The sequence below is a fragment of the Frieseomelitta varia genome, unplaced genomic scaffold, assembly GCF_011392965.1.
Source record: "Frieseomelitta varia isolate USP_RPSP 00005682 unplaced genomic scaffold, Fvar_1.2 scaffold_214, whole genome shotgun sequence".
In the NCBI taxonomy this organism is placed as follows: domain Eukaryota; kingdom Metazoa; phylum Arthropoda; class Insecta; order Hymenoptera; family Apidae; genus Frieseomelitta; species Frieseomelitta varia.
The window spans coordinates 599,396-625,043 of NW_025109906.1; the positions used below are offsets into that span (position 1 = coordinate 599,396).

Genomic DNA, 25,648 nt, shown 5'->3' on the forward strand with positions numbered 1-25,648 from the left:
TCCTGGCTGAGGTGGGATTGGTGGAGTTCCAGGTGTTCCTGGGGTGCCTGGACTGCCCGGATATCCAGGACGCGGTGGAATTGGTGGAGTTCCAGGTATTCCAGGTGTTCCTGGTGTACCAGGGGTGCCTGGCACACCTGGCGTACCAGGATATGCAGGATAAGATGGAACAGGTGGTGTTCCAGGCCTACCAGGTTTGCCAGGTATGCCTGGTGTACCAGGATGTCCTGGCTGAGGTAGGATTGGCGGAATTCCAGGTGTTCCAGGTGCTCCTGGGGTGCCTGGACTGCCCGGATATTCAGGATGCGGTGGAATTGGTGGAGTTCCAGGTATTCCAGGTTTTCCTGGTGTGCCAGGAGTGCCTGGCACACCTGGTGTACCAGGATGTCCTGGCTGGGGTGGGATTGGTGGTGTTCCAGGCCTACCAGGTTTGCCGGGTGTACCAGGATATCCTGGCTGAGGTGGGATTGGTGGAGTTCCAGGTATTCCAGGTGTTCCTGGTGAACCAGGGGTGCCTGGAACACTTGGTGTACCAGGGTATCCAGGATAAGATGGGACAGGTGGTGTTCCAGGCCTACCAGGTTTGCCTGGTATGCCTGGTGTACCAGGATATCCTGGCTGAGGTGGGATTGGTGGAGTTCCAGGTGTCCCAGGAATTCCTGGAGTATCTGGAGTACCAGGATATCCGGGATGCGGTGGAATTGGTGGAGTTCCAGGAATTCCTGGAGTTCCTGGTATACCAGGAGTGCCAGGATATCCTGGATGTGGTGGAGTTGACGTGGTGTCGGGCGTTTCAGGATATCCTGGGTATGACGGAATTGATGGAATTCCAGGAGTTCCGGGAGTTCCTGGCGTACCAGGATATCCTGGCTGTGATGGTGTTTGAGTTGGAGGGTATTCGGGCGAGACTGGTGTGCCTGGAATAGGAGGAGGACCAGGATATTCTGGTTTAGCGGGTACTTCAGGATATCCAGGATATCCAGGCACTGGTGTTTGAATACCAGGCAAACTAGGAGTACCAGGACTTTGAGGGTAACCATGATGTGGTGGGTGCCCGGGCTTGCCTGGTTTACCAGGTTTACCAGGTTTGCCAGGTCTACCTGGCTTACCTGGTATGCCTGGAGTTCCTGGTATACCAGTTGTTCCTGGGCTACCAGGATGTTGAGGAGATGGCGGGTATGGCGGAATTCCTGGTGTACTAGGAGTTTCAGATATTTCAGGGTATGTAGGTTGCGGTGGATGGCCAGGCTTTCCAGGTCTACCTGGCTTACCCGGTTTTCCAGGTTTTCCAGGTTTTCCTGGGTGTCCTGGATATCCAGGGTATCCCGGTTGTGCAGGATGTCCAGGGTACCCTGGCTGTGGTGAAATTCCAGGTGTTCCTGGATGACCAGGTGTTCCTGATGTTCCGGGATATCCTGGTTGTGGAGGTGTTCCAGGTGTTCCAGACTGTCCAGGTTGTCCTGGTGATCCAGGTGTACCAGGATGACCAGGTTGCCCTGGTATTCCAGGTGTACCAGGATATCCTGGTTGTGGTGGTGTTGCAGGATGTCCAGGATATTCCGGTTGCGATGGAGTTTCAGGTATTACCGATGTTCCATGTTCCGGTGGTTTAGCAGGATGTCCAGGTTGTCCAGGATAACCGGGTTGTGGTGATGTTGCAGGATGTCCTGGATATTCTGGTTGTGGTTGTATACTAGGCGTTCCTGGTAATCCGGGCGTACCTGGTGTCCCAGGATATCCAGATTGCCCTGGTATTTCAGGTGCGCCCGGGTACCCTGGTTGTGATGGTGTTCCAGGTGTACCAGGATGTCCTGGTTGTCCTGGTATTCCAGGATAGCCAGGTTGTGGTGGCGTTCCAGGTGTGCCAGGTTTTCCAGGATATCCGGGTTGAGGTGGCGTTCCAGGTATTGCAGGTGTTCCAGGATGACCAGGTTGCCCTGGTATTCCAGGCGTTCCAGGTTTCCCAGGATGCCCAGGTTGCCCTGGTATTCCAGGATATCCTGGTTGAGAGGGTGTTCCAGGTTGTCCCGGATGCCCTGGTATTCCGGGTGTACCGGGATATCCTGGTTGCGATGGTGTTCCAGGTTTGCCAGGATATCCTGGTTGCGATGGTGTTCCGGGTGCTCCTGGTTTTCCAGGATATCCAGGATGCCCAGGTTGTCCTGGTATTTCAGGTGTGCCAGGATACTCTGGTTGTGATGGTATTCCAGGTGTTCCAGGGTGCCCAGGTTGTCCTGGTATTCCAGGTACACCAGGATACGCTGGTTGTGATGGAGTTCCAGGTTTTCCAGGCTGTCCAGGTTGCCCTGGTATTCCAGGTGTGCCTGGATATCCTGGTTGTGATGGTGTTCCAGGTGTTCCAGGCTGTCCAGGTTGCCCTGGTATTCCAGGTGTTCCTGGTTTTCCTGGTGTGCCAGGGTACCCTGGTTGTGATGGTGTTCCGGGTGTTCCGGGTGTTCCAGGCTGTCCAGGTTGCCCTGGTATTCCAGGTGTGCCTGGATATCCAGGTTTCCCAGGTTGTCCTGGTATTCCAGGTGTTCCAGGATACCCTGGTTGTGATGGTGTTCCAGGTGGTCCAGGCTGTCCAGGTTGCCCTGGTATTCCAGGTGTTCCTGGTTTTCCTGGTTTGCCAGGGTACGCTGGTTGTGATGGTGTTCCGGGTGTTCCAGGCTGTCCAGGTTGCCCTGGTATTCCAGGTGTGCCTGGGTATCCAGGTTTCCCAGGTTGTCCTGGTATTCCAGGTGTTCCAGGATACCCTGGTTGTGATGGTGTTCCAGGTGTTCCAGGCTGTCCAGGTTGCCCTGGTATTCCAGGTGTTCCAGGATACTCTGGTTGTGATGGTGTTCCAGGCTGTCCAGGTTGCCCTGGTATTCCAGGTGTTCCTGGTTTTCCTGGTTTTCCTGGTTTGCCAGGGTACCCTGGTTGTGATGGTGTTCCGGGTGTTCCAGGCTGTCCAGGTTGCCCTGGTATTCCAGGTGTGCCTGGATATTCAGGTTTCCCAGGTTGTCCTGGTATTCCAGGTGTTCCAGGATACCCCGGTTGTGATGGTGTTCCAGGTGTTCCTGGATGACCAGGTTGCTCTGGTATTCCAGGTGTGCCTGGATATCCTGGTTGTGATGGTGTTCCAGGTGTTCCTGGTTTTCCTGGTGTGCCAGGATACCCTGGTTGTGATGGTGTTCCTGGTTTTCCAGGGTGTCCTGGTGTTCCAGGTGTGCCTGGATATCCTGGTTGTGATGGTGTTCCAGGTGTGCCTGGATATCCTGGTTGTGATGGTGTTCCAGGTGTGCCTGGATATCCTGGTTGTGATGGTGTTCCAGGTGTGCCTGGATATCCTGGTTGTGATGGTGTTCCAGGTGTGCCTGGATATCCTGGTTGTGATGGTGTTCCAGGTGTGCCTGGATATCCTGGTTGTGATGGTGTTCCAGGTGTTCCTGGTTTTCCTGGATATCCAGGTTTTCCAGGTTGTCCTGGTATTCCAGGTGTGCCTGGATATCCTGGTGTGCCAGGTGTTCCAGGTTTGCCAGGTTGAGATGGCGTTCCAGGTGTTCCAGGATATCCAGGTTGCGGTGGCGTGCCAGGTTTACCTGGAGTTCCAGGATGTCCTGGTTGGCCTGGTCTTCCAGGTTTGCCTGGTTGTGATGGAATTCCAGGTGTGCCCGGTATTCCGGGATAGCCCGGTGTTCCAGGTGTACCTGGTGTGCCGGGTTGTCCAGGTTTTCCTGGTGTTCCAGGATATCCAGGATAACTCGGTGTTTCTGGATATCCAGGTTGCGATGGTGTTCCAGGTTGTTGTCCAGGATATCCTGTACAAATAATTTCGATGTCGAATTATAATTAACTGAAATTTGTATATCTTTTCTAATATCATATCATCACTTATATAATATACATACAACAATTATATACAGTGTTATTGATTACTTTTATACTGTTATGTCACGTTACGCATGCCAGGTTTATCATGATGTTTCATTTATTGGTGTATATGACTGATCTGATTTTATTGCTAATTATCGAACCGCGCGCGTTTGTGCTCTTTTATCTTGCTTTTTATTATCAAATGGTATTGTTTCTCCGTCACGACACTTTTCATTTATATAATATTTCAATATATTATTCACCTGGTACTGGTGCCACGCTTGACCCGGAACCCGTTCCATCGAATTGCCTACATATTTCTGGAAAATATAAATTCGCCCATTCCGTGATCACACCGTGATGATCGTGATGATGATCATCGTGCTCGTGCTGATGTTGTCCCGAGTCATCTCCGTGGTGATGCTCGTGTTCGTGAAGGAACAATTCAACCGAGTTCCCTGGTTGAATAACCCGATATCCCCAACCATCGCTGATGTAGAACGTTGTTTTTAGTTTTCCAAATGGATCGATGTATCCGTAACATCCATAAGTGATATCATCGGGTCCTCGTACCTCGTGATGAAATTGTCCGTTGGGACTTATTTCGTATCCATAATTATACGCATCTGTTACGTGAAGGTTAATAATGTAGTTCAGGTGTATAAAAAAATTGTGTGCTCTTGTTAATTATATACTTACTTGAATAGAAGTCTTGATTTAGGTATTGAGTTTTCTGATCGTCACTGATGTTCAGTATCACCTCTCTACTCTGCCTGCTTTCTTGCTGCTGTGCGCATTGCAACAGAGATGTGGCAATCACCTGTCACACACGAACTTACTGTTAATTACCACTTTATTACCGTAATGAGTTTCGGAATTTTATTTGTCAATTTAAATTGTTATTAACGTGATTACGCACAGTCCATCGTACGTGATCGGAGAGCTATTAAATAATGCTACCTTACTTGCTAGTTTGTGAGACATACAACTCAGATTACACGATCAATTACATAGGAACGATAATTGGACATGATATCAGCGAACGTAGGTATTCCAATTTGTTCTTCGACAGGTGAACTAGTCTTGTTCACCTTTTGAAAGTTTAGCGAAGGTTCAGTAACATCTCGGCTTGTCATCGTAAATGTCAAGTCGACCACTTTTAGAGTTCAGAAACGTACTTTCTTAGAATTACTTCGAAAAATTGCGTTTTCTGTATTTCTAAATAACCAATTTGACGATATGCATAACAGTTAGCTAACGCGTGCACAGATTAATTATAAAGTTAAAAAATCGTATTTCTTTTTTATCCTAATTTGTATTTCCTAGTTAAAGGTATAAAGTATAATACAATTGCTGAGAACTCGGTTCTTATCATTAAAGTATTTACACTGTGGAAATTGAAACAAGATTATGCCATTTATCGATGTTGTCTGTTCTCAACAAACGCGTAATTCCATGTTTTTACAAGTGAAGAAACAGCATTGTTGAAGGAAAGGAAGCTGTACCGCGACTCGATCAATGATAACAGTTTTCAATCTTCCCATTTGAGAGGCGCCTGATAGCTCATCGAGTTCTCCAATTATTTCTCCTTTAGCTAATGTACACGTTAGTACGCAATGTATACTAATAGCGGTTTCTATAAATTAATGGTTGCCTGCAGTCGCTCGCGGCATACGGTTGTCACGTTAAAAGTTAATCAATCGCTGCTCGTTCACGATAATGTTTTACAAAATGTCCCGATAGATTCGATAGAGATCTAGAAAATTTTCTATAAAATTTCCTTTCGTTTCATTATCGATGGATAAACAAGAACAAAACTGAATTTTTTTCGTCTCTCCGTTCATGATCGACTGTTGTGCGAGAAACGAGGAAGAGGCTACTGAGAAACAGGTACTTTCTTCTCCCTCGTGTTGTTTGCGACTATTAAAAGCAAAAGTCGTGTAATTTTTCGACCGGACACCATCGTGTTTCGTAATGGAACGAAAGTTCCGACAACACTTAGGAACATCGACAACCGTTACAGTGTTTTATGTTTCGAGTTCTTCTTCGAACGACAAAGTTTTACTTTAAAATAATGGTCCATCAGGCTCGTACGATTTATACTGGTAAGCTGGCCGTTAAAGGATAAAAATCGTTTAAATTTAGTGCTGTAACTTCTGACGCGTTACGGTCACAGTTTTCGACCACGTTTCGTTTGATCTCTGCTTTGTTTTTTTTTTTTTTTTTATTGCATCCTGAAAATTACTGTGTCAATCGTCATACATTATAAAAATAAAAGGATAGATAGACAACGAAGTTACTCGATTTTATTGCTCGTCCGTGTTGTTGACTTTGCGGCGCAGTCAAGAATATTGCAATAGCGCGTAACGTGTGCAGAGTGAGGTAACGATTATTATGTAAAATTTACGATGAATTAGTTAAGCTCTTTGTTACCTTAAATTCTCTAAATTCTTCTCTAAATTCCACTTCGAAACAAAGCCAGTTTTCTGTTTATTATAAGCTTTATTAATTTATTACGTGGCCTAAGGAAAGCTTATGATAGACATAAAAACATAATAAAGCAAAGTTTCTGGCTTTGTTCCAAGCGGAATATTAGTGAAACGAATGTAAAGAATTTAAGGCAACAAGGAGCTCAAGTTAATTGGTTATAGTAGAAAAGTTTGTGGCCGAGGATTTTAATAGTAAAAGAATCGTGTTCAAAAATTATGAACATGATTGTTCCAAAGTTCTTGACTCTTAGGAACCTCGAAAGAAAAAAAAAAAAAAGAGAGAAAAAGAAAGTGTAATAACTCAAAGAAAATGACAACTCTTCACACTGAAGGAAAGAAGAACTGCATGAGAAAAGAGAGACTGCTATTTTTAATATTGAACAACATTCACGGGCACTTGTTTTTCATGCTACACGATAAATTAAAGATACGTATACTCGTTTAAGTGGATTATTTGAATATTTCATTACGCGATACCCCTGTCCTATTTATCATCGCCCACGCGTGTGAACCGAAAGTGAAATTTCGAAGGAGCTTTCGTACCGGTACTTCGACGAATCCGGTTGAACGGGTCTACATACGTACTGTTTGCCCACGTGTTTATCGGTTACTGCAAATCGATGGTGAGCAGAAATTATTAGTCGCGTTACAGTCTTGAAAAATAATTGTTCCGCGTTGTATTTCATTCGATTTATTTCACTCTGTGTATCGGTAATTTTGCCCCCGTTTGCTATAAATGTCGTGGTTATCAGTTATTGGCCATATTTTTGCCATATTTACGATTGTTAGATCGTTGGAAAATTAGGAGCGAAACTACTGGACTGCTCGAAAAATTCGTATTACTTTTATTAAGAATTTTTCGTAGACGTAGAAGAAAATTAAGAAAATAGCAAAAAAAAAAAAAAAAGACCAATTATAAACACTATATTTCTTATCTAAGGAATTTGATGTCAAATAATTTTTCAACAAAAGATTCTGAGGCACAGTTATAGATGACAATTTTCTGGATATAAATCATTCCGGATGACGATATGTATTACAAGTTGCGCCTGTCTATGGAAATATTTGAAAGGATGGCTAGCTAATATTTAATATTTGGTACAATAGTCAATGATAACTAATAGTCAATGATAACTAATAGATAAGACTAATAGTCAATGATATACACGTTGGTGCAACTAATAGTTAATAGTACAACACATTGATACAACACGTGTCTCTTCGTCTGCGACATTAAAACACGCTTAGGATTATCAACTTATAATCGGTGATCAGTGATCGATGGTTGCTCAGTCACGCATTCCCACCCACACGAAAGGCAATTGAATCTCTATTTTGTTCTTCTCGGGTCTTGTTGACAGTCCCATTCAATCGGATTAATGACGCCTCTGATCTCTGAATTTCTTTCTTATTCCAGACAGAACGCGATGATTTATGCGAACGTGTGGTAACAAGTCAATGAGAAACGAAGCAGATGGAAATTGACATTGGGCAATGCCTCGAGAGAGTCAACGCAGCGAAACGGTAAGTGTGAAAACTTGAAAAAAAAAGAGGAATTGCGCTTTGTTTCGTTTTGTGTGAAATTCTCGCGGCGTGTTGCGATGATTTTGGAACGTGTCGTCGAGGTTGTTGAAGGATCGATAGAAAGAACAGCTGTTTGAAGAAATTCTAACCAGCCATCGATCATCAATCGATGGCACTTTGCAAAAATATTCATCCGGAGAAGTTGCACGCATGTACATATATATAATTCCGCTATATCGCTGCCATCAATCTCTGATGTTTGCAGTTAGAAGTGGACGAAAGTACTCTTCATCGAGCTCTTCATCATCACACTCGATGAAGAATCATCCGTACTTCAAACTGTTCAAACTTCGGGAAATGAAATGGCGCGACAATCCAGCCAACCTCAATTTCAAAGCGCGACATCTTGAGATCGATGCTCTCGAAAATGTTTTCACGCTTGTGCAGCGCGTGAAAAAGCAAGGATGTTGTTTTACTGGAAATTGGAAAAAATTTGAAATCGCTGAAAATCGTTTTTTCGAACTTTCTCGATTAGATCCACTGTGTACTTTGAAGATTGATCTTCCTTTTGCATCGACTTCTCAAAACTTGCTCTACAATTCTCGTTTCACCAATTTCTCGAATCTTGAATATTACAGGATGACAAACACCATTTAAGAAATCATAACATCGTGTCATTTAACTATAAAGTTCAAAGTTCGATAAAGCGAACGGGGGAAAGAAAGTCAAGAGATTATGGCAAAGAGGAGACTTCAGTAAACTGCTTTTTGAAAAAAACTTTTAACAACTTTCGAGAACCAAAGTATCTTTGCTTTTTCATTTGCTACACGATGTAAAAACGTTTTTGAAATATGCAATACAATAATTTATTCTGTTCTTAAAATAGAACAACTCTAGCATCAACAAATCTAACTCGGTTTTTAAAATGAGGCCAACTGAATTGTCACACGACTTTGTTTGAATCAAGTTGAAACAGCTTAAAATATATATATATATATATATATATATATATATATATATATATATGCAACAAACAATTTCTCATCGAGTATGCGAATAACTTTCGTCCACCTCCAATGGCTCTAATTCCTCGCGCATCGAAAATTTCTAACACTTCATTACTTCATTGCAAATGAGACGAAATGAATTCCACCTGAATCCAAATTGAAAGACAAGCGTCTGAAAGGTAAGCGTGCCTTAATTTCGACAAGAAATTCGCGCGTCACTTTCCTTTCACGCCTCTCGAGTCACGAATCCTTTCCAACCGTGTTCGACACGAGTCCCGAAAGCAAATTGACCCGGCTCGAGGAATCAATCCGTGTAGTTTCACCCGACGAATAACAAACGATGAGGTCGCGTCGACGCTCGAAGCGCGGAGCACGATCGTTTGGCACGAGGTCGGCCTAAATCGTGGCCTAAAAAAGCAGCACGATCGTTCGTATCCTGCTAAGACGTCCTTATGCCGCGTGATCGATGATGTCAGAGAGCTGTCTGTGTCGTTCCACCCACGAAAAGGGAAAGCGAGAGACCCTGTGATTCTTCTCTTCCCGATGGTCGTCGTCGTCTTCTTCTTCTTTGCGACGGCCCGTCGTCCCTCTGTGTACACACAGAGGCGTTCCTCCGCGGTGGGAAAGGTTAATATATGCGAACGTTCGATCTGCCCTGCGCCGTGAATCAATCGCCGCCATCTGACGACGTTAATCCCTGTGGTATTCGTGCCGGCGCGGTATTTTAGTGGACAATGGCAAATCAACGATCGGCTCTCAGCCATCCTGACCATCCGCGTTTATCCGTCTCGCCGACTGATGCGAGAGATTAACACTAACCGTGGGTTACCAAAAGTGGTCGAAATGATTAATTTGCAATTTTCTATGGAAATTTTGTATATTTACGACAGAGTGACTTTTAACGAAATTTCACTATGTAGAACTACCAAAAGTGATAGAAATGACTAATTTACAATTTTCGTATATTTACGACAGTGTATTTTTAGACACTGGAGTGATTTTTGATGAAATGTAACTATGTAGATCTGTCAAAAGTGGTCGAAATGATTAACTATGTAGAACTACCAAAAGTGGTCGAAATGACTAATTTGCAATTTTCTATGGAAATTTTGTATATTTACGACAGAGTGACTTTTAATGAAATTTCACTATGTAGAACTACCAAAGTGATAGAAATGACTAATTTACAATTTTCTATGGAAATTTTGTATATTTACGACAGTGTATTTTTAGGCACTGGAGTGATTTTTGATGAAATGTAACTATGTAGATCTGTCAAAAGTGGTCGAAATGATTAACTATGTAGAACTACCAAAAGTGGTCGAAATGACTAATTTGCAATTTTCTATGGAAATTTTGTATATTTACGACAGAGTGACTTTTAATGAAATTTCACTATGTAGAACTACCAAAGTGATAGAAATGACTAATTTACAATTTTCTATGGAAATTTTGTATATTTACGACAGTGTATTTTTAGGCACTGGAGTGATTTTTGATGAAATGTAACTATGTAGATCTGTCAAAAGTGGTCGAAATGACTAATTTACAATTTTCTATGAAAACTTTATAATTTTAAATATATTTAAATATATTTAAAAATATTATTTATAATTTTAAATATATTTAAAATTTATATTTATAAATAAATAAATAAATATATATTTCAATATTTAGACGATAAATATTGAAATATATATTTGATGCAGCAACAGTCATATATTTATACCAGTGGTACATTTACCATTTATACTAACTACATATTGACGCTATTTATAGTGTTTTTATTGGAAAAGATTTTTAAATGAAAACTTAACAGACAAACGAAAGTTTATTCATATTAAAAGCAAATATAAATTTCTTTAAATTTCTCCTCGTTCTCGCGTGTCTCTGTAAATTGTGTCATAAAGTACTATGCGATTCCCTTTTCACCTTTCGAAGAAATTTTAATTAAAAGCCAATTGCTAAATTAAATTTTCGACGCAACATTAGTATCGTGTAACTACGTATTAAAGATTATCCACGGAACAGCAATATGCAAGTGAATTATCGAATGATGGCATACGATATTCATCGAATAGGGCATTTGAAATTATACGCGTGATTCGCGCATGACCGCGAAAATATCGCGATTGCACGCGGATCTGCATGCGTATATCCGTGACGAGAATTATCTCGAACGATCGAGATTGACATCGATCCCACGAAAATGGCAAAGCCCCCATTGTAGTACATATTACAGGGAACTTAGTTGTTAGTTTAATCTGTATTTTTAGTGGTAAGATTAGCCTGTGCAGTACAACGCGATTAACCATCTGCGCTGGCAAAAATTGCGGACCATAACGAGTGACCGAACCGTATATATATATATATATATATATATATATATATAATAATTCGTTTCTTTTTGAATTCGTCGTTTATGATATCGCTAGATAGAAATTATTGAACAAGTAATAAATTTACTATTTGTTTCTCCTAATTTTGTTTTACTTAAATATGACTCAAAACTGAGAAAATATTACTAATAACTTTGGGACAGAAAATTCTCGACGTTCGTGGCACGTCATTCCAGCGCAAAAGGTTAAAAAAGATGGCATACGTTAGTAATTATTAATAATATACATTATATGTATTATATATATATTATATATATTATAATAATATAATAATAATAAATATTAATAATATTAATTATTTTATATATGTTTGTAATAATTTGTAACGTATAAGAGACAGGACGAGACAATTTCCGCGGAAATTCTCGATTTCCGAATGTCCAAATGTCCCCTCTTGAAACGTCGAGGAAATGCACAAGGCGGGAGACATCGAAATGGAAAAGTTTTCATCAGGCCTTCGTATTTCTTAAATTTCCCAGATCCTCGTGTTAAATTCCGAGTTCACTCGAGAGGCAGTAAAACGAACGCGGTTAGTTCACGCTCGTGCTGATAACGCTTATCGTCGCGTAAAATCGAACAACATTCGCCGCTGTTTTCTACCTGGCTGGTAGTTTGGTTCTATGGAGCTCGATGGGATGCGTGCCGATTTTCACGTTTTCGGATTTGTTCCTTTTCGCCAGGCCACGGTGAAGTTGCTTCCACGCGGCATCGAGCGTCGACAATTGAAAACGAAAGTCACGAAAGCCGGACGAGATCGATCGTTAAACAAAAAAACACACGTCCCACGGGGACGCGGCCGTTTAACACCGTTAATTCGTTCGCGCTTGGTCTCAGTCGGTGATTCGTTTCTTTTTTCTTTTTTTTCTTTTTTTGAACAAGCGCGAGTTTTGAAATCCTGTCTGTCAGCCTCTGGCTGACGACGACGACGATGAAAATGGGAACGAGCAACGAGCAACAAGGAGATACTTGGACCAGAACCGGCCGAGCCATCCCGGTTCAAGGTAAGAAATCGTGCCCATTCATCACTCTCCTCCCATACGCGTGAAGGGTCTGAAACTTTTCTTACGAGGCTCTGATCATTCGCGAGAGCGAATCACCGCACGTATTGCATGTACCTTTGCCGTGTTGAATCGCAATTTGCTCGAAGCTCGCGTGAAACACCGGGGGATGTTAATATAGGTTAATTATATTAAATTAGGTTAAATATATTAAATATATTAAATAATTATATTAAATTAGGTTAAATATATTAAATATATTAAATAATTATATTAAATTAGGTTAAATATATTAAATATATTATATAATTATATATATAATATATATATATAGATGTATAAATATTAAATATATCAAATATAACATAAATAAAATATATAAATATAATATAAATAAATATATATTATATATTATATTAAATATAGATAGATAACATATAGAAGTCTTTTTATAACTTTGAAACTATTAATTTCCCGATTTCCACGTTTATTAGAACTTTTTTCCACGTTTCGCCGAGTACTATCTACCATATAGTTATGAATCCATTTTTTTTAATTCGTCCTGTATGCGTACGACGAAACGCGTCAGTCATCCTTGTTCTGTACTCCGTTTTCATTTGCTCGGTCATTTGCATACAGGTGTTGCGCTTCTGCGGTGCACGATCACTATTAACAGACGGAAACTCGACGAACAACTCGAAAACAAATCTGTTAATAACACACGTATCTGCGATCTCATCGTGTAGAACGTCTTCATTAATTATATCTTTTATCCGACTTTCGGATCGTGAGTCGTACTTTTTACATATTCTTGGCTTCGAGGGCGAAGGATTTTACAACATTTAACTTTCATTAACAGTTGGTTAATTATTTACAATTTATTTGCTTTTATATACACGGGTTCACGACTGTAGTGGACATTGATATGAATTACGAAAATTAAATCGAAGATTTTTACGTTTTATTCTTGACTTCGAGGGTGAAAGATTTTACTAACAGTGTTGGTTAATTATTTACAATTATTTATGTTTACACATATAAGACACGAAAGTATTAGAACACGACAGTAGGAAACATTCCATATGAATATATGGATTATAAAAATTAAATCGAAAATAATATAATTATCAACTATTATTAATTATTTATAATAATTAACAATGTTCGTTAATTATTTATAATTATTTGTATTCACATACACAAGACACGAAAGTATTAGAACACGAAAGCAGTGACGTGACTGTGTGAATTGCTAAAAACTAAATCGAAGATCGAAGTATGTATATTGAACAAAGCTATAGTTACACGAGGATTTCCCTTCAGAAATCAGCATAAGAATTTCCATCAACAGTTGGAAAATCTCTTTGCTTGAACACACAAATGTTCACACACTCTTTGCACATTTTGCACTTTGACTGTCTATAAATATAATTGGACGAAGTGAAACGAGGAGTTCAAACACTCTACGTATTTTAGCACGTATTTTAGCTCGTAGAGAGATAAATCGAAATTTCTACGCAACATCAAAAATTCCTGCATTTCTAATTCAATTACTCATCGCGGATTTCATTTAAATTCCAACAGGCTTGACATATCCTGTACAACGAAATTCATTTGAGTCAGACTTCACTGAAATGTTTCACAATGAACGGTCATTAATTACGGAGCATTAACAGACGTGTATTATAATCTTGCTTTGAAAGATAAGCATTTTTTTTTTAGCATAGATTTGACACAGATTTAAATGTAAAAAAAAATGCTTATCTTTCAAAGCAAGATCTATATATATATATAGATTTGACACAGATTTAAATGTAAAAAAACAAAATGCTTATCTTTCAAAGCAAGATTATAATTATTTATATATATTATATAATTTATACTATCATTTTATTATCATTTAATGAAACTTTTCAGTAAAACAGAAATAATTCCTCTCTCTGCCCTCGGTAGATTAGTTAAAAAAAGAAAGTAAAAATCCTAATTCCTATCTACATATCTTACAAATTAATATATATCCTTATAAATCAATCCTAATGAGAATTTCATTGAGTTTTCTAATCGAAAGATTATTCCTCTTCAAACATTTTATTATTCATTAGATTAGTATCAAAATTATTAAAGCTTTGAAAAGAGATTATTCTTCTACTACTCTTCTGGAATAATAGAAATCCCTTAACAAATATTTAAAAAGAAAGTTAAAACCTTCTTAAAACTAACCTAAACCTTTCCACGACATGTATTTGTCTGTCTATCGTGGAAATTAATCTTGAAATAGGAATTTCATTGAGCTCCGCGATGCGTGATCGCCCACGGGCCAGGTTAAAATCGTGCAGATCCATTAGATACGTCAAATCGTGGATCGGCCCCGAGGCTAGACAATGGCATCGTGATCCACGAATCGGTGCATCATCGCAGCCAGTGAAAGTCAGCAACGCGAGTTGCGCAATGAAAACATCGATATCGTTCCGGGCCAGGCTCCTGACACGCTGATCGTTTATCTGACCGTTTGGCCGAGTCGATTCGAGCAGACACGCGCGCGCAATCGAGTCTAGTTTTAGTGATTCCGATCGTTCTCTATTCGGAGAAAGTTCAAGCCAACCTGATTCACGCGAAATTCACGGCCGAATGGGCTTGAATGGCGAGGCACGTGGGGTAAGGATCGATGCGAGGTCATCGGCGATTGTTTGCCAATTCGAGCGCGAGTAGGGATAATTGTAGGAAACAATTGCGATTAAAGGCAAGGTAATAAGAACTTGCCAACAATGAGTTGAATTTATTGATTATTTCGAAGAGTAAAGGGGTTAGGGGAATATGAGATGAAAGATAGTTGAGTCGAATGTTAAAGAAAGTGTTAAAGAAAATTATTTTTGTATCGTTTAGGTTATCAGTAGGATATCAGTAGTTCAAGGAGATTGAGACATATCGGTCAGACACAGGATAGTAGTGGTTTAAGATGTAGCGTTAGAAAGTTGTAAAAGTATTTTTTTATATAATTTTATTATATTTAATATCATATTTATATTTATTATATTATATTTTATATAATTTTATATAAATATATTTTTATTTAAATATAATTTTGTATTAAGTAGGGTATTGTATTGTAAAGGACTATGACAAAAATAATTAAGTCGAATATTAAAAAGGCAAACTTTATTATTTTTTTCGTTTAAATTAGGTGATATCGTAGTTCAAGGAGATTGAGGTATCGATCAGACACAGGATAGTAATTTAAGATGTAGCGTTAGAAAGTTGTAAAAGTATTTTTTTATATAATTATATAATTTTATTATATTTAATATCATATTTATATTTATTGTATTATATTTTACATAATTTTATATAAATATATTTTTATTTAAATATAATTTTGTATTAAGTAGGGTACTGTATTGTAAAGGACTATGATAAAAATAATTAAGTCGAATATTAAAAAGGCGAACTTTATTATTTTTCTCGTTTAAGTTAGCTGATATCAGTAGTTCAAGGAAATTGAGATATATCGGTCAGACACAGGATAGTAGTGGTTTAAGATGTAGCGTTAGAAAGTTGTAAAAGTATTTTTTTATATAATTATATAATTTTATTATATTTAATATTATATTTGTTATATTATATTATATTTATATTTATTACATTATATTTTATAAATATTTTATATAAATATATTTTTATTTAAATATAATTTTGTATTAAGTAGGGTATTGTATTGTAAAGGACTATGATAAAAATAATTAAATTGAATATTAAAAAGGCGATCTTTATTATCTTTATTATTTTTCTCGTTTAAGTTAGATGATATCGTAGTTCAATTGATTGAGATATATCGGTCAGACACAGGATAGTAATGGTTTCAATTAGAAGATATAAAAGTTTTCTTTTTAAATAGGGTACTGTATTGTATCTTTTGTATTAAGATACTTTTGTTACTTTTGGATGCCATTACTTTGAGTAAACTGAAGAAAATTTAGTATATTACACAATAGTTTTAAATTCGGAAAAACGACAAATATTTCTATTACTACTTCCATCTGAATTTGCATGGAAGATATTCTGATTTGAATAATTCGAAGGAGATTTGAATATATTGATCAAACTATGACGAAAGTAGTTAAATCGAATGTCAAAAAAAGTGGTATCTTTTTTTGTTATTTTTCTTATTTCGGTTAGGTGATATTCTAGTTGAAATAAATTCAAGGAAATTGAGATATATCGGTCAGACAGGACAGCAGTGGTTTCAATTAGAAGATGTAAAAGTTTTTTCTTACACTGTATCCTATTTTTTGGATATTGCATCGTAGTTTTTTGTATTAGTATACCTTTGTTACTTTTGAGTGGCATTACTTGGCACTTGAGTAAACCGAAGGAGATTTAGATGGAGATGGAGAACATTGCACAATAGTTAAATCGAGTTAAATAGTTAAACGAAAACTATTTCTACCTGAACGTGCTTGGAGGGTATTCTGATTTGCATAGTTCGGAGGAGATTGATCAAACAAAGAGACTAAAAATAAATTCGATCAATAATATGACAGAGTTAGTCGTCCTATATTTGTTTCATTTCAGTTCGACATTCGTACGATAATTGAATTGAAACGCCGATAGCATCATGTTAATAACGAATTACATTGGGATCGATTGTATTCGTGCTCGCACTGAATCCAATTTTGCTCGCACCGAGAGATCGCTTGTTCCAAAAATCAAGGTGACTTCGCGATCTCGCAATCGACACAGGCGCGCGACACCTAATCTTTCCTCTTTCTCTCTCTCTCTCTCTCTCCCTTCGCTCATCAACGTAATCGTACTAATTGTTCGCCGAAACAATGGCCGGTTGCGGGAGAGGAGCAATTTAATATTAGAAGGCCAAACCGGGGATATTACTGAAACCAGATGGAGGCGGTTTGCATTATTGGGAGGATTACGAAAAGAAAGTTAGCCCCGATAGGATCTACACGGATTCATTGTCAGCGTGGTGCGGAGGTCGTGGCAACAAGTGTGCGAAAGGTTCAACGGTATTGCGGCTTCGTGGTTTCTTCTTCTCCTCTAATGTAAACGCGCATTAATTTATTGCACGGCTGTGTCCGGGCGCAATTGGAAAATTTCACGAGACAGAAAGACAAGGAGGTTCCTCGAATTGAATTTGTTTTCGCGTTATCGCGTAATAAGTCACGGTTGTAACTTTCTTCCAAATGGTAATACATTTGAATATATATTAGCTTCATTTGTGACACGTGACAACTTTCGATTGCTTTCGTAATACTTTCACTTTTTGTGCCTATTTTCTCCAAGATGGAAATAGGCGTGCCCCGCGCCTCTGCCCTTTTTAACCGTACACGTTGTCGATCGAAGGCACGGATAAACAAGCATTATCCTATTATTACGGATCTCACAAGCGTAATCACCGTGGCCGATGCACGTGCTTCTTGATTTTCTAGCTACCTAACCTTTTAACATTGTTGCTTTGCACGTGTCCCTCGTGATTAAGTCGCACGCAATTGCTTAATGCTTGCAACATTATAGTTGCATTAATACATATATAAACTCCGAGATAGACTGCGACATTTAGTGGACGTTCGTGTCGGTCCGAGAGGAGTAACTATGATTTTTCAACTCGTCAGAGTGTGGATGTCTATGCGAATTTATACTCTTGTCGATTGAATTCAAGAAACAAAATTCCGAACAGGGATTTCTTCTACTTTTTAAAATACCATGGCCAACTTCTTTCTTTTCATATTTTATCTTTGTATCTTTATATACATATCTGTGTATTGCAAATTTTCTACGAATTCACAAGAATCCACGGCCCAATCGTTGCAGATGATTTTGTGCATTTTTCGTTGGGGCGTTATAATATCCAGAGCTGCGAGTATAATACGACACGATAAAACGGCTCTAGAAACAAGAAGTTTAATCAATTGTAATGCCAGACGCTTGAGAAAAATAACCTGGTTTATCGCTCGTTACGTTTCAATTGCGAGTGCACAATTTTCAGCTGAATTAAACTTTAATTTTGTAGTTGGAAATTTCTGTTTTCTTAATGGACCCTGTAATTTCCACGATCCTCAATTTTATGCAATCGGTCCAACTTTATGTGCATTTGCAAAGTATTTAATTTCCATCTTAACTCGCTTTCACTTTTATTATATTTCTACTTTTAGTATATCTTAACTTAATTTTCATCCTATTAAACGATGATTTTACCTTTATTATATCTTAACTTGCATATTTTAATTTCATTACAGTTGAAGCCGTCGCAGAAAATCGTGAACGTGTGTGTATTGATCATTGATCATTATTCTATAAATCACGGATCATAATTGACCGCGACATGAACTTTTAGAGATGTTCCTCGGCGAGCCTTTTGACTAAGTAGCTCGTGATGAGTGTTGACTGTCGTTTCATTAAGCATTCTGTCTGTTCTCCAAGACGGCGAATCAAACGCGCTTCTAAATTGTAAATTGTCTTTTGCCAGGGTATTATAACCAAAGACAGTAACTAAATATCTTAACACTGATAACAGATTCACAAAGCTGAGAGACTATTTTGAACACTTAAACATCTAGTGAAGTCACCTTTAACAGTAATCATGCAATACCGCTGTTAAATGCTCAATAATTCATAGAAATTGGATAGGTTTACAAGGATTTTCCTTAAAGTGAAAAAAAGCTTGTGTTCTTTTGTATACAGAGGGATTATCTTTTAACACTGATCGTATATTTAATACTATAGTTATCAAAGTGGTCAACATGATCAATTTATAATTTTTCACGAAAATTTGACGACTTTTGTATCCAGCGATTGCATTCAGCGATACTGAAGATCGTATATTTAATACTATAGTTATCAAAGTGGTCAACGTGATCAATTTATAATTTTTCACGAAGATTTGACGACTTTTGTATCCAGCGATTGCATTCAACGATACTTTAGTATTAATCATATATTTAATGTTAAAACTACCAAAACGGTCAACATGATTAATCACGATCAATCTTTCATAAAAGTTATACAGATTCATAATTTTTCGTAAAATTCAGTGGGATTACCTTTAACAACTAATGATATATTTCATTCTACAGCTGTCAACACGATCAACAACATAATTTTTCATAGAAATCTGATGAATTTTACAGGGATTTTCTTTAGTAAGTACATAAAAACGAGCTTGTGTTCTTGGTGTCCTTTAACATCAGTCTAATACTGCGACTAACCAGAGTGAAACTGGCCAATTTATCGTAATATTTCACACAAAAGAAATTTTGATAAATTCACGATTCAAGAGCTGTTTTTCGTAAAGTACACGAATCAAAGTGTTCCTTGCCTTTTCTCATCCTCGTACAGAAAGAAAGTTAGAGGGTTAAATGTCTCTCGGGGGCAGTGAAAAATCCGCGAGTGAGAAAAAGAAATTGGCGGGAAACTTGCAAATCGGCAACGTGCTATCGCAGAAGCGCCGGCAAACGGGCAGCCGCGGACCGGAACAAATTAGCTGAGCTTTTGTATTTAACTAGCCGTATCAAAGCGTTAAACGCCTGTATCTCGCCGGATTTGTAAACAGTAGAAACGGAGGATTGCATCTGGAGATAATTTCAGGGAGATGGAAGATAGAGCCGGAGCGGCCTATAGTTCAACCGGTAGTCGTCAATCATTGCCAGACTTTCGATAGTAGCGGCTCCATTCGTAAATGGAAGTTCTCCCCCCCTCTGCCCCGACAGATGAGCAGATCTTCTGCTGACCATTGACCGGCTATGATTTCACAAGCCCCTTTCTTTTTCCCTCGAGCCTCTCCAGTCTCTCCTCTATCACGTATATTTGTTCAATCTAGAACCGTGTATATGTATTGTGGTTACCGGAATCCCGCGTCGACGAGATCAAATCCAACAGGTTGTGTGTCAAATAAATTCGTTCATCTCTCAGTGTTGGATTTTTCGGGACGTCGAAAGTATATTGGGCGTTCCCGAGATCGGTCAGGATGCGATTCCGTGATAAGTGTAAAAATAAATTGAAAGGGAAGAATTTTTAGGGAATGTTCCATTTTTTTTATATTCCGAAAGAATGATTATGTAGAGTGGAATTCTTTTGCAAGGTGCTCCGTTTTCGAGGACATCGAATTTGTAAGTTTCTGGAGGTATCGAGTGTATCGAACCTTCAACGAAACATATTTGGTCTAAATAATTCGGTCTTGAAAATGAAAAAATTTTATCCCACGTTTTGTACTTATTTCTGCATTTAAGATAACCTCCTAATTATTCTTTTCTGTCACGAATTAGATAAATTCAAGTATAACTGACAAACTTTCAGACTCGATTTCCTTCAAAACGAACTTAATAATTACACAATTTAATAATTTCGACAACGTGACAGCAAGTTTTTCTTTTTTTGTTCTATTGTTTCAATCTTTGTAATCATCTAATAACAACGTAATAATAATTAAGTAAACGATGTCAACGATTCTATCTATTTGTTGTAACTCTCGTCGTAAAATACGAATCTTCCATTAACCAAAATTTTCCTTCTCTTTTCTTCCGTGGTTCGTGAAGCTCACAAAGTTCGCAAAGAATTCGTCAAAGTATCACAAAGATTCGAGATCTTGGACAATTTTATTCCAAACGAGAGTAAAGGTTAACGATCGCGATAAATAATCGGTTGCAAACAGAAGATATAGGAACAGAAGAAGAATAAGACTTTTAAACAACTTCATTTTGCCTACGTCAATTAATGAACGTTAATATTCTTCAGCGTTGTATCGTTGAAAACCCACGTTCACTCTAACCTGTGTCTTCATCACGTGTGTCCCTGTCGCGATCATCGATCATTCTTCTCGCACTCTTGTTCTTTTGCGCACTCGTGTGCTAAGAGGTCGAGGTAGCAACGAGTTACGTGTAATTTACACGTGTGATTTATGTCCTCGGGAAAAACAATGATGCACCGGTTGGCGAAGATTCATCTCGATAGCTTTCGACTACCGATACACCGCTCGTTCGGGTACACCTTGTGGCGTCACGCTCGAGCGGAGCACGCGATCACACGCGCGGATAATAGCGTTACCGGCGCGGCATTGAAAGTTATGAATGAAATGTAGTGCAACGACATTGGTTGCGCGAGTGCCACGATCAATGAGACATCACCGCGCCACGCGTGTCCACCGACACCAGTCTATTATGTTACACGATGTGATGTAATAATGCGCGCGTGGTCGGTTATTATATTAATTAATTAATTCATATTTCGTCGATTGTTATGATATTTTTGTTATTTAATTAATAAGCTTAATAAATTTAATAAGTATTAATTTATTAAATTTGAAAATTAATAAATATTAATTTATTAAATTTAAAATTAAAAATTAATAAAAAATAAAATTTAAAATAATTAATAAAAATTAAATTTAAAAATTAATAAATATTAATTTATTAAATTTAAAAATTATGATATTTTTGTTATTTAATAAGCCTAATAAATTTAATAAATATTAATTTATTAAATTTGAAAATTAATAAATATTAATTTATAAAATTTAAAAATTAATGAATATTAATTTATTAAATTTAAAAATTAATGAATATTAATAAATTTAATAAATATAAATTTAATTAACAGTAATTAACAAATTTATGTAAAACAAGAAGCAGGATATTTGAAAATTAAATATCAATATAAATGTTGAATATCCCACGTAGGGGATATGGTGACTTTTCAGGAATTAATCAAACTTAAATTACCCTGATAAGAGCATCGTACGAAATAATTCGCGTTGGAAGTAACGAATGTTACGAGAGAATGGGTTTGCCGACCCGATCGTTGGTTGCGATTTTCTATTTGCAGTCGAATCAACATATACGCCTTTATTTCGTAATTCGTTGGTACTTCGTCGCGACGTGGCATGAATCTCTTTGCTTTCATCTCAGGGAACGCGCGCGCGTGTGTAAATGACTATCATCGCTATATTTGAACGAGCACGACTAGCGACGAGCTACCGTAAGAAATTATTCGGCGATGGAACGCCTTATTCGAGCCTTTGACTAGTCATTCACATCAATTCACATTCAACGAATTCCACTGCGCCAATGAATTTCTGTACAGTTCAAAACACGTTGATCGATCGATCTTATTTTCGTGATACTCGAAATATTCGAAACTTTAAATCGCTCTGCTATCTGTTTTAACCGATCATTATTTTCCAATCTGCTCGCTGGTAATCTTCCAATTTTGTTACGCTGTCAAATTATTTAAGAGGCTCTTCAAATACTTCATTACTTCATTTTGTTATGGTGAATGAAATATATATCTTATATATATAATATATGTAATAAATGAAAACGAATGTCGCGAACGAAGGCACGTGCGAGTTTCGGATGATACGTACCACTAGCGAAGTATTTTGCACAACGTTCGAGCGAAGGGAGCACTTTTAGTAACACAGAAAACGTATAGAGTAGTGCATTGAACATTAAAATCGAGTGTATAAAAATTTACGTTCTTACGCGCCAATTAATTTCAAATAAATTATACATACAACTTATTCGATGTTACAGTGAAAAATTTATTCATAATCTGATAAAATGGATCGCATAATCGAACCGAAAAAAATTGTCTGCTAATAAACCATTTAATCATTTAAGAAATTTACTGAATCCACGTTAAATAGCAATCATTGTACTTGACAGTTGGTTTCAACTTTGAAGACAAAACACCTCGTTCTCTTTTGTTCGATCTGCTTTGACTAATTACTAATGGAATTATTCAGTAAATTGCTACGTGCAGAATCATCAAATCAAGAGACGATTTATGTCAATGATATTCTACTCAGCCTACACGATTATCATCGGTTTCTATTTTACTATCAATTCTCTCTAAAACGCCTCACTTATCCTGAACGAAGCCACTACTTTAAGACCACTGTAACATATTTGTAACTCTCTAAAGAAAGAAAGATACGTTTCGTATCTGAAATCCAAAATCCTAACTGAATTTGGCTCGAAAGAATCATTCGAGAACAAAACCCATTAACCATTTGCGCTGGCAACTGATTGCGGACCATAACGAGTGACCAAACCGTACACAACAACTCGTCGCTTTCTTTTTGGACCCGTCAATATGATATCACTGGATAGAAATGATTGAAAAGTAATAAATTTATTATTCATTTTGCCTGGGTTATACTTCAATATTAATTGAAACTTAATTGATACTGAGAAAATGTTGCAATTTTCGGACAAATAATTCTCGACGTGCGTTTCATTTCAGCGCAAGAGGTTAATCTCAATTTCTAGAGCACCCTGCCTAACTATTTATATCAAATTCACCGACTGTTAAAAGAAAGGAGAGAAAGAGAAATGCACAAAAAGGCAAAGAAGAAAAAAAAAATGCGAGAACAAAAGAGGAAGGGCCAAACCCATTAAGAAGTCTCAACGTCTCAAAACTCACTGACTGGATTGTCAAAGGAAAAAAACAAAAAAAAAACACAAAGGAACAGGTATCGAGAGCCAAAGGGATCGTAGATAGAATTCTCGTAGCACGTCGCGTGGCAGTCCATGCGTTATTATGGGGGCACGTACCAGGCTGAAGAAAGAGGCGCGCACACGGCCGAGCATCCTTGGCACCGGTTCGCTTCCGTTTCAGCAAGACATATCGTCACAACGATCCCCAGAGTGTCTCGAAAACAGATGTGATGGATTCCTCCTCTCTCTGTATTGTACACGCAGTGTGCCGTTCGAACTGAAAGACTGAAGACGTAGCCGGCAGAAGAAGGCTTATATACAGGGTGGGGGTCGGCGAGACCAACCGACCAACTTGGTGCCCATCCTTCTCGGTGTGTGTCTTCTCTTTTCCCCATTCTTCTCCGTTTCGTCTCTTCAGGGATAATTCTTGCGTGTTGTCCCCCCCCCTCCCCTCCCCCTCTTCCCCTCTCCCCTTCCTCCTGGATCCTTGTGCCCGTCTTGGTTTCCGGAGGACCCTTAGAGAGAGAGGAAAGTTCGTGTAAAAAGCCACGTGAAACGTGATGGCGCGATTTTTTTTCAACGATCGCGTCGTTATATTTATGGAAATGGGTTTAACCGGGGAGAGAGGGGTCTGGGAGGAGGGAGTTCGATGGTTTCTGGGATTCTCTTCCCTCTTCTTTTCTGTTTTTTGGTAGTTTCGAAAGAAACTCGCACGCTCGGTTGTTAAACCGAAACCCGGGAGGTTTGCTAGGGACGGATGATCGATGAGTGTCGGAGCGAGATTTAAAATTGTTTCTCCTTCTTCTTCTTCTTCTTCTTCTTCTTCTTCTTTTCTTCGGGAGGGAAGAGGGGAGATTTTCGTCGTAATTTATCTTCAGATTAAACGTGTTACACCACGTTTTTCAAGAAGAACAAAGCGTGTACTTTACGTTTGATACTTCGTACGTAGAACCGCCATCAATCGTCTTGAATGATAGATTTTCACGCGAGGACGCGAAGGCAAATAAAACACGCGCAGCATGCAAAGATGTAGAGGGTACTCTACTTTTGCATTTTGCGCTTTGTGTTCGTAAATATTATATTCCTGGAAGAGGAATTTCGCAGAACAACTTGGTGGATATTTCAACTGTTGAATCACTTGCACGTGCATCGCTTTCTTCTTTCTCTTTTTTTTTTTTTTTTTTTGACAGAATTAGACTTATGATCCTTCATTTGCAGAGATTTACAAAAATATAGTATACTGCATACAAGTTTGTATCGCGTGTAAAAACGAACGTCAGTCCGCGATCCGTAATCTCTCGTATCATTGAAAAGAAAAATTGGGGAAAAGCGATCGTAAGGAGCGCTCTTTCAAGAAAAAGAAAAAAATAACAGCGTCGCGTTTCTTCTCCTTTTCCCCTGCAGCTCGCAGTTCTCTTTATAATTGGATTTAATCTTGCTCGTTATTGAATAAAATAGGCAAATAAATAAGCATAATCCTCGTGGGAAATGAATTGTAAAGGATCTTTACAGCGAAATCATCACGTGCTCCTTGATTTTCTCGCTACTTAACCTTTTAACATTGTTGCTTACGCCTCTGTCTTTCGCGTATAAATTGCACGCAATTGCTCGGTGCTTGCAACATTATGATTGCATTAATACATATATATAAATTCCAAGATAGACTGCGACATTTACTGGCGACATTTCGTGTTGAATCGAGACGAGTAATTATGATTTTTTTCAACCCGTCAGAGTGTGGATGTCCATGCGAATTTACACTCTTGTCGATTGAATTCAAGAAACAAAATCCGAACAGGGATTTCTTCTACTTTTTAAAATACCACGGCCAATTTCTTTCTTTTCATATTTTATGTATCTTTATATACATATCCGTGTATTGCAAATTTTCTACGAATTCACAAAAATCCACGGCGCAATCGTTGCAGATGA

General features: G+C 38.3%; 1 protein-coding gene across 5 annotated transcripts in view; it reads right to left on the bottom strand.

The window, feature by feature from the left end:
• Window positions 1-24,006, bottom strand: part of LOC122527226 (collagen alpha-5(IV) chain-like) — a 26,896-nt gene extending 2,890 nt beyond the window's left edge. Inside the window, exons 1-6 of one of the 5 annotated variants that reach the window (XM_043651219.1) lie at window positions 23,834-24,006; window positions 4,558-4,678; window positions 4,122-4,484; window positions 1,803-3,803; window positions 426-497; window positions 25-209 (exon numbers count right to left, since the gene is read on the bottom strand). In XM_043651219.1, the coding sequence (XP_043507154.1) occupies window positions 25-209; window positions 426-497; window positions 1,803-3,803; window positions 4,122-4,484; window positions 4,558-4,678; window positions 23,834-23,869 (2,778 nt within the window). In that variant the 5' untranslated portion in view covers window positions 23,870-24,006. Of the gene's footprint in view, window positions 1-24; window positions 363-416; window positions 588-1,694; window positions 3,804-4,121; window positions 4,485-4,557; window positions 4,679-23,833 lie in introns of all 5 variants that reach the window. The other 4 variants (XM_043651218.1, XM_043651216.1, XM_043651217.1 and 1 more) reach the window with 4 other exon arrangements.
• Window positions 24,007-25,648: the final 1,642 nt, after the last annotated feature.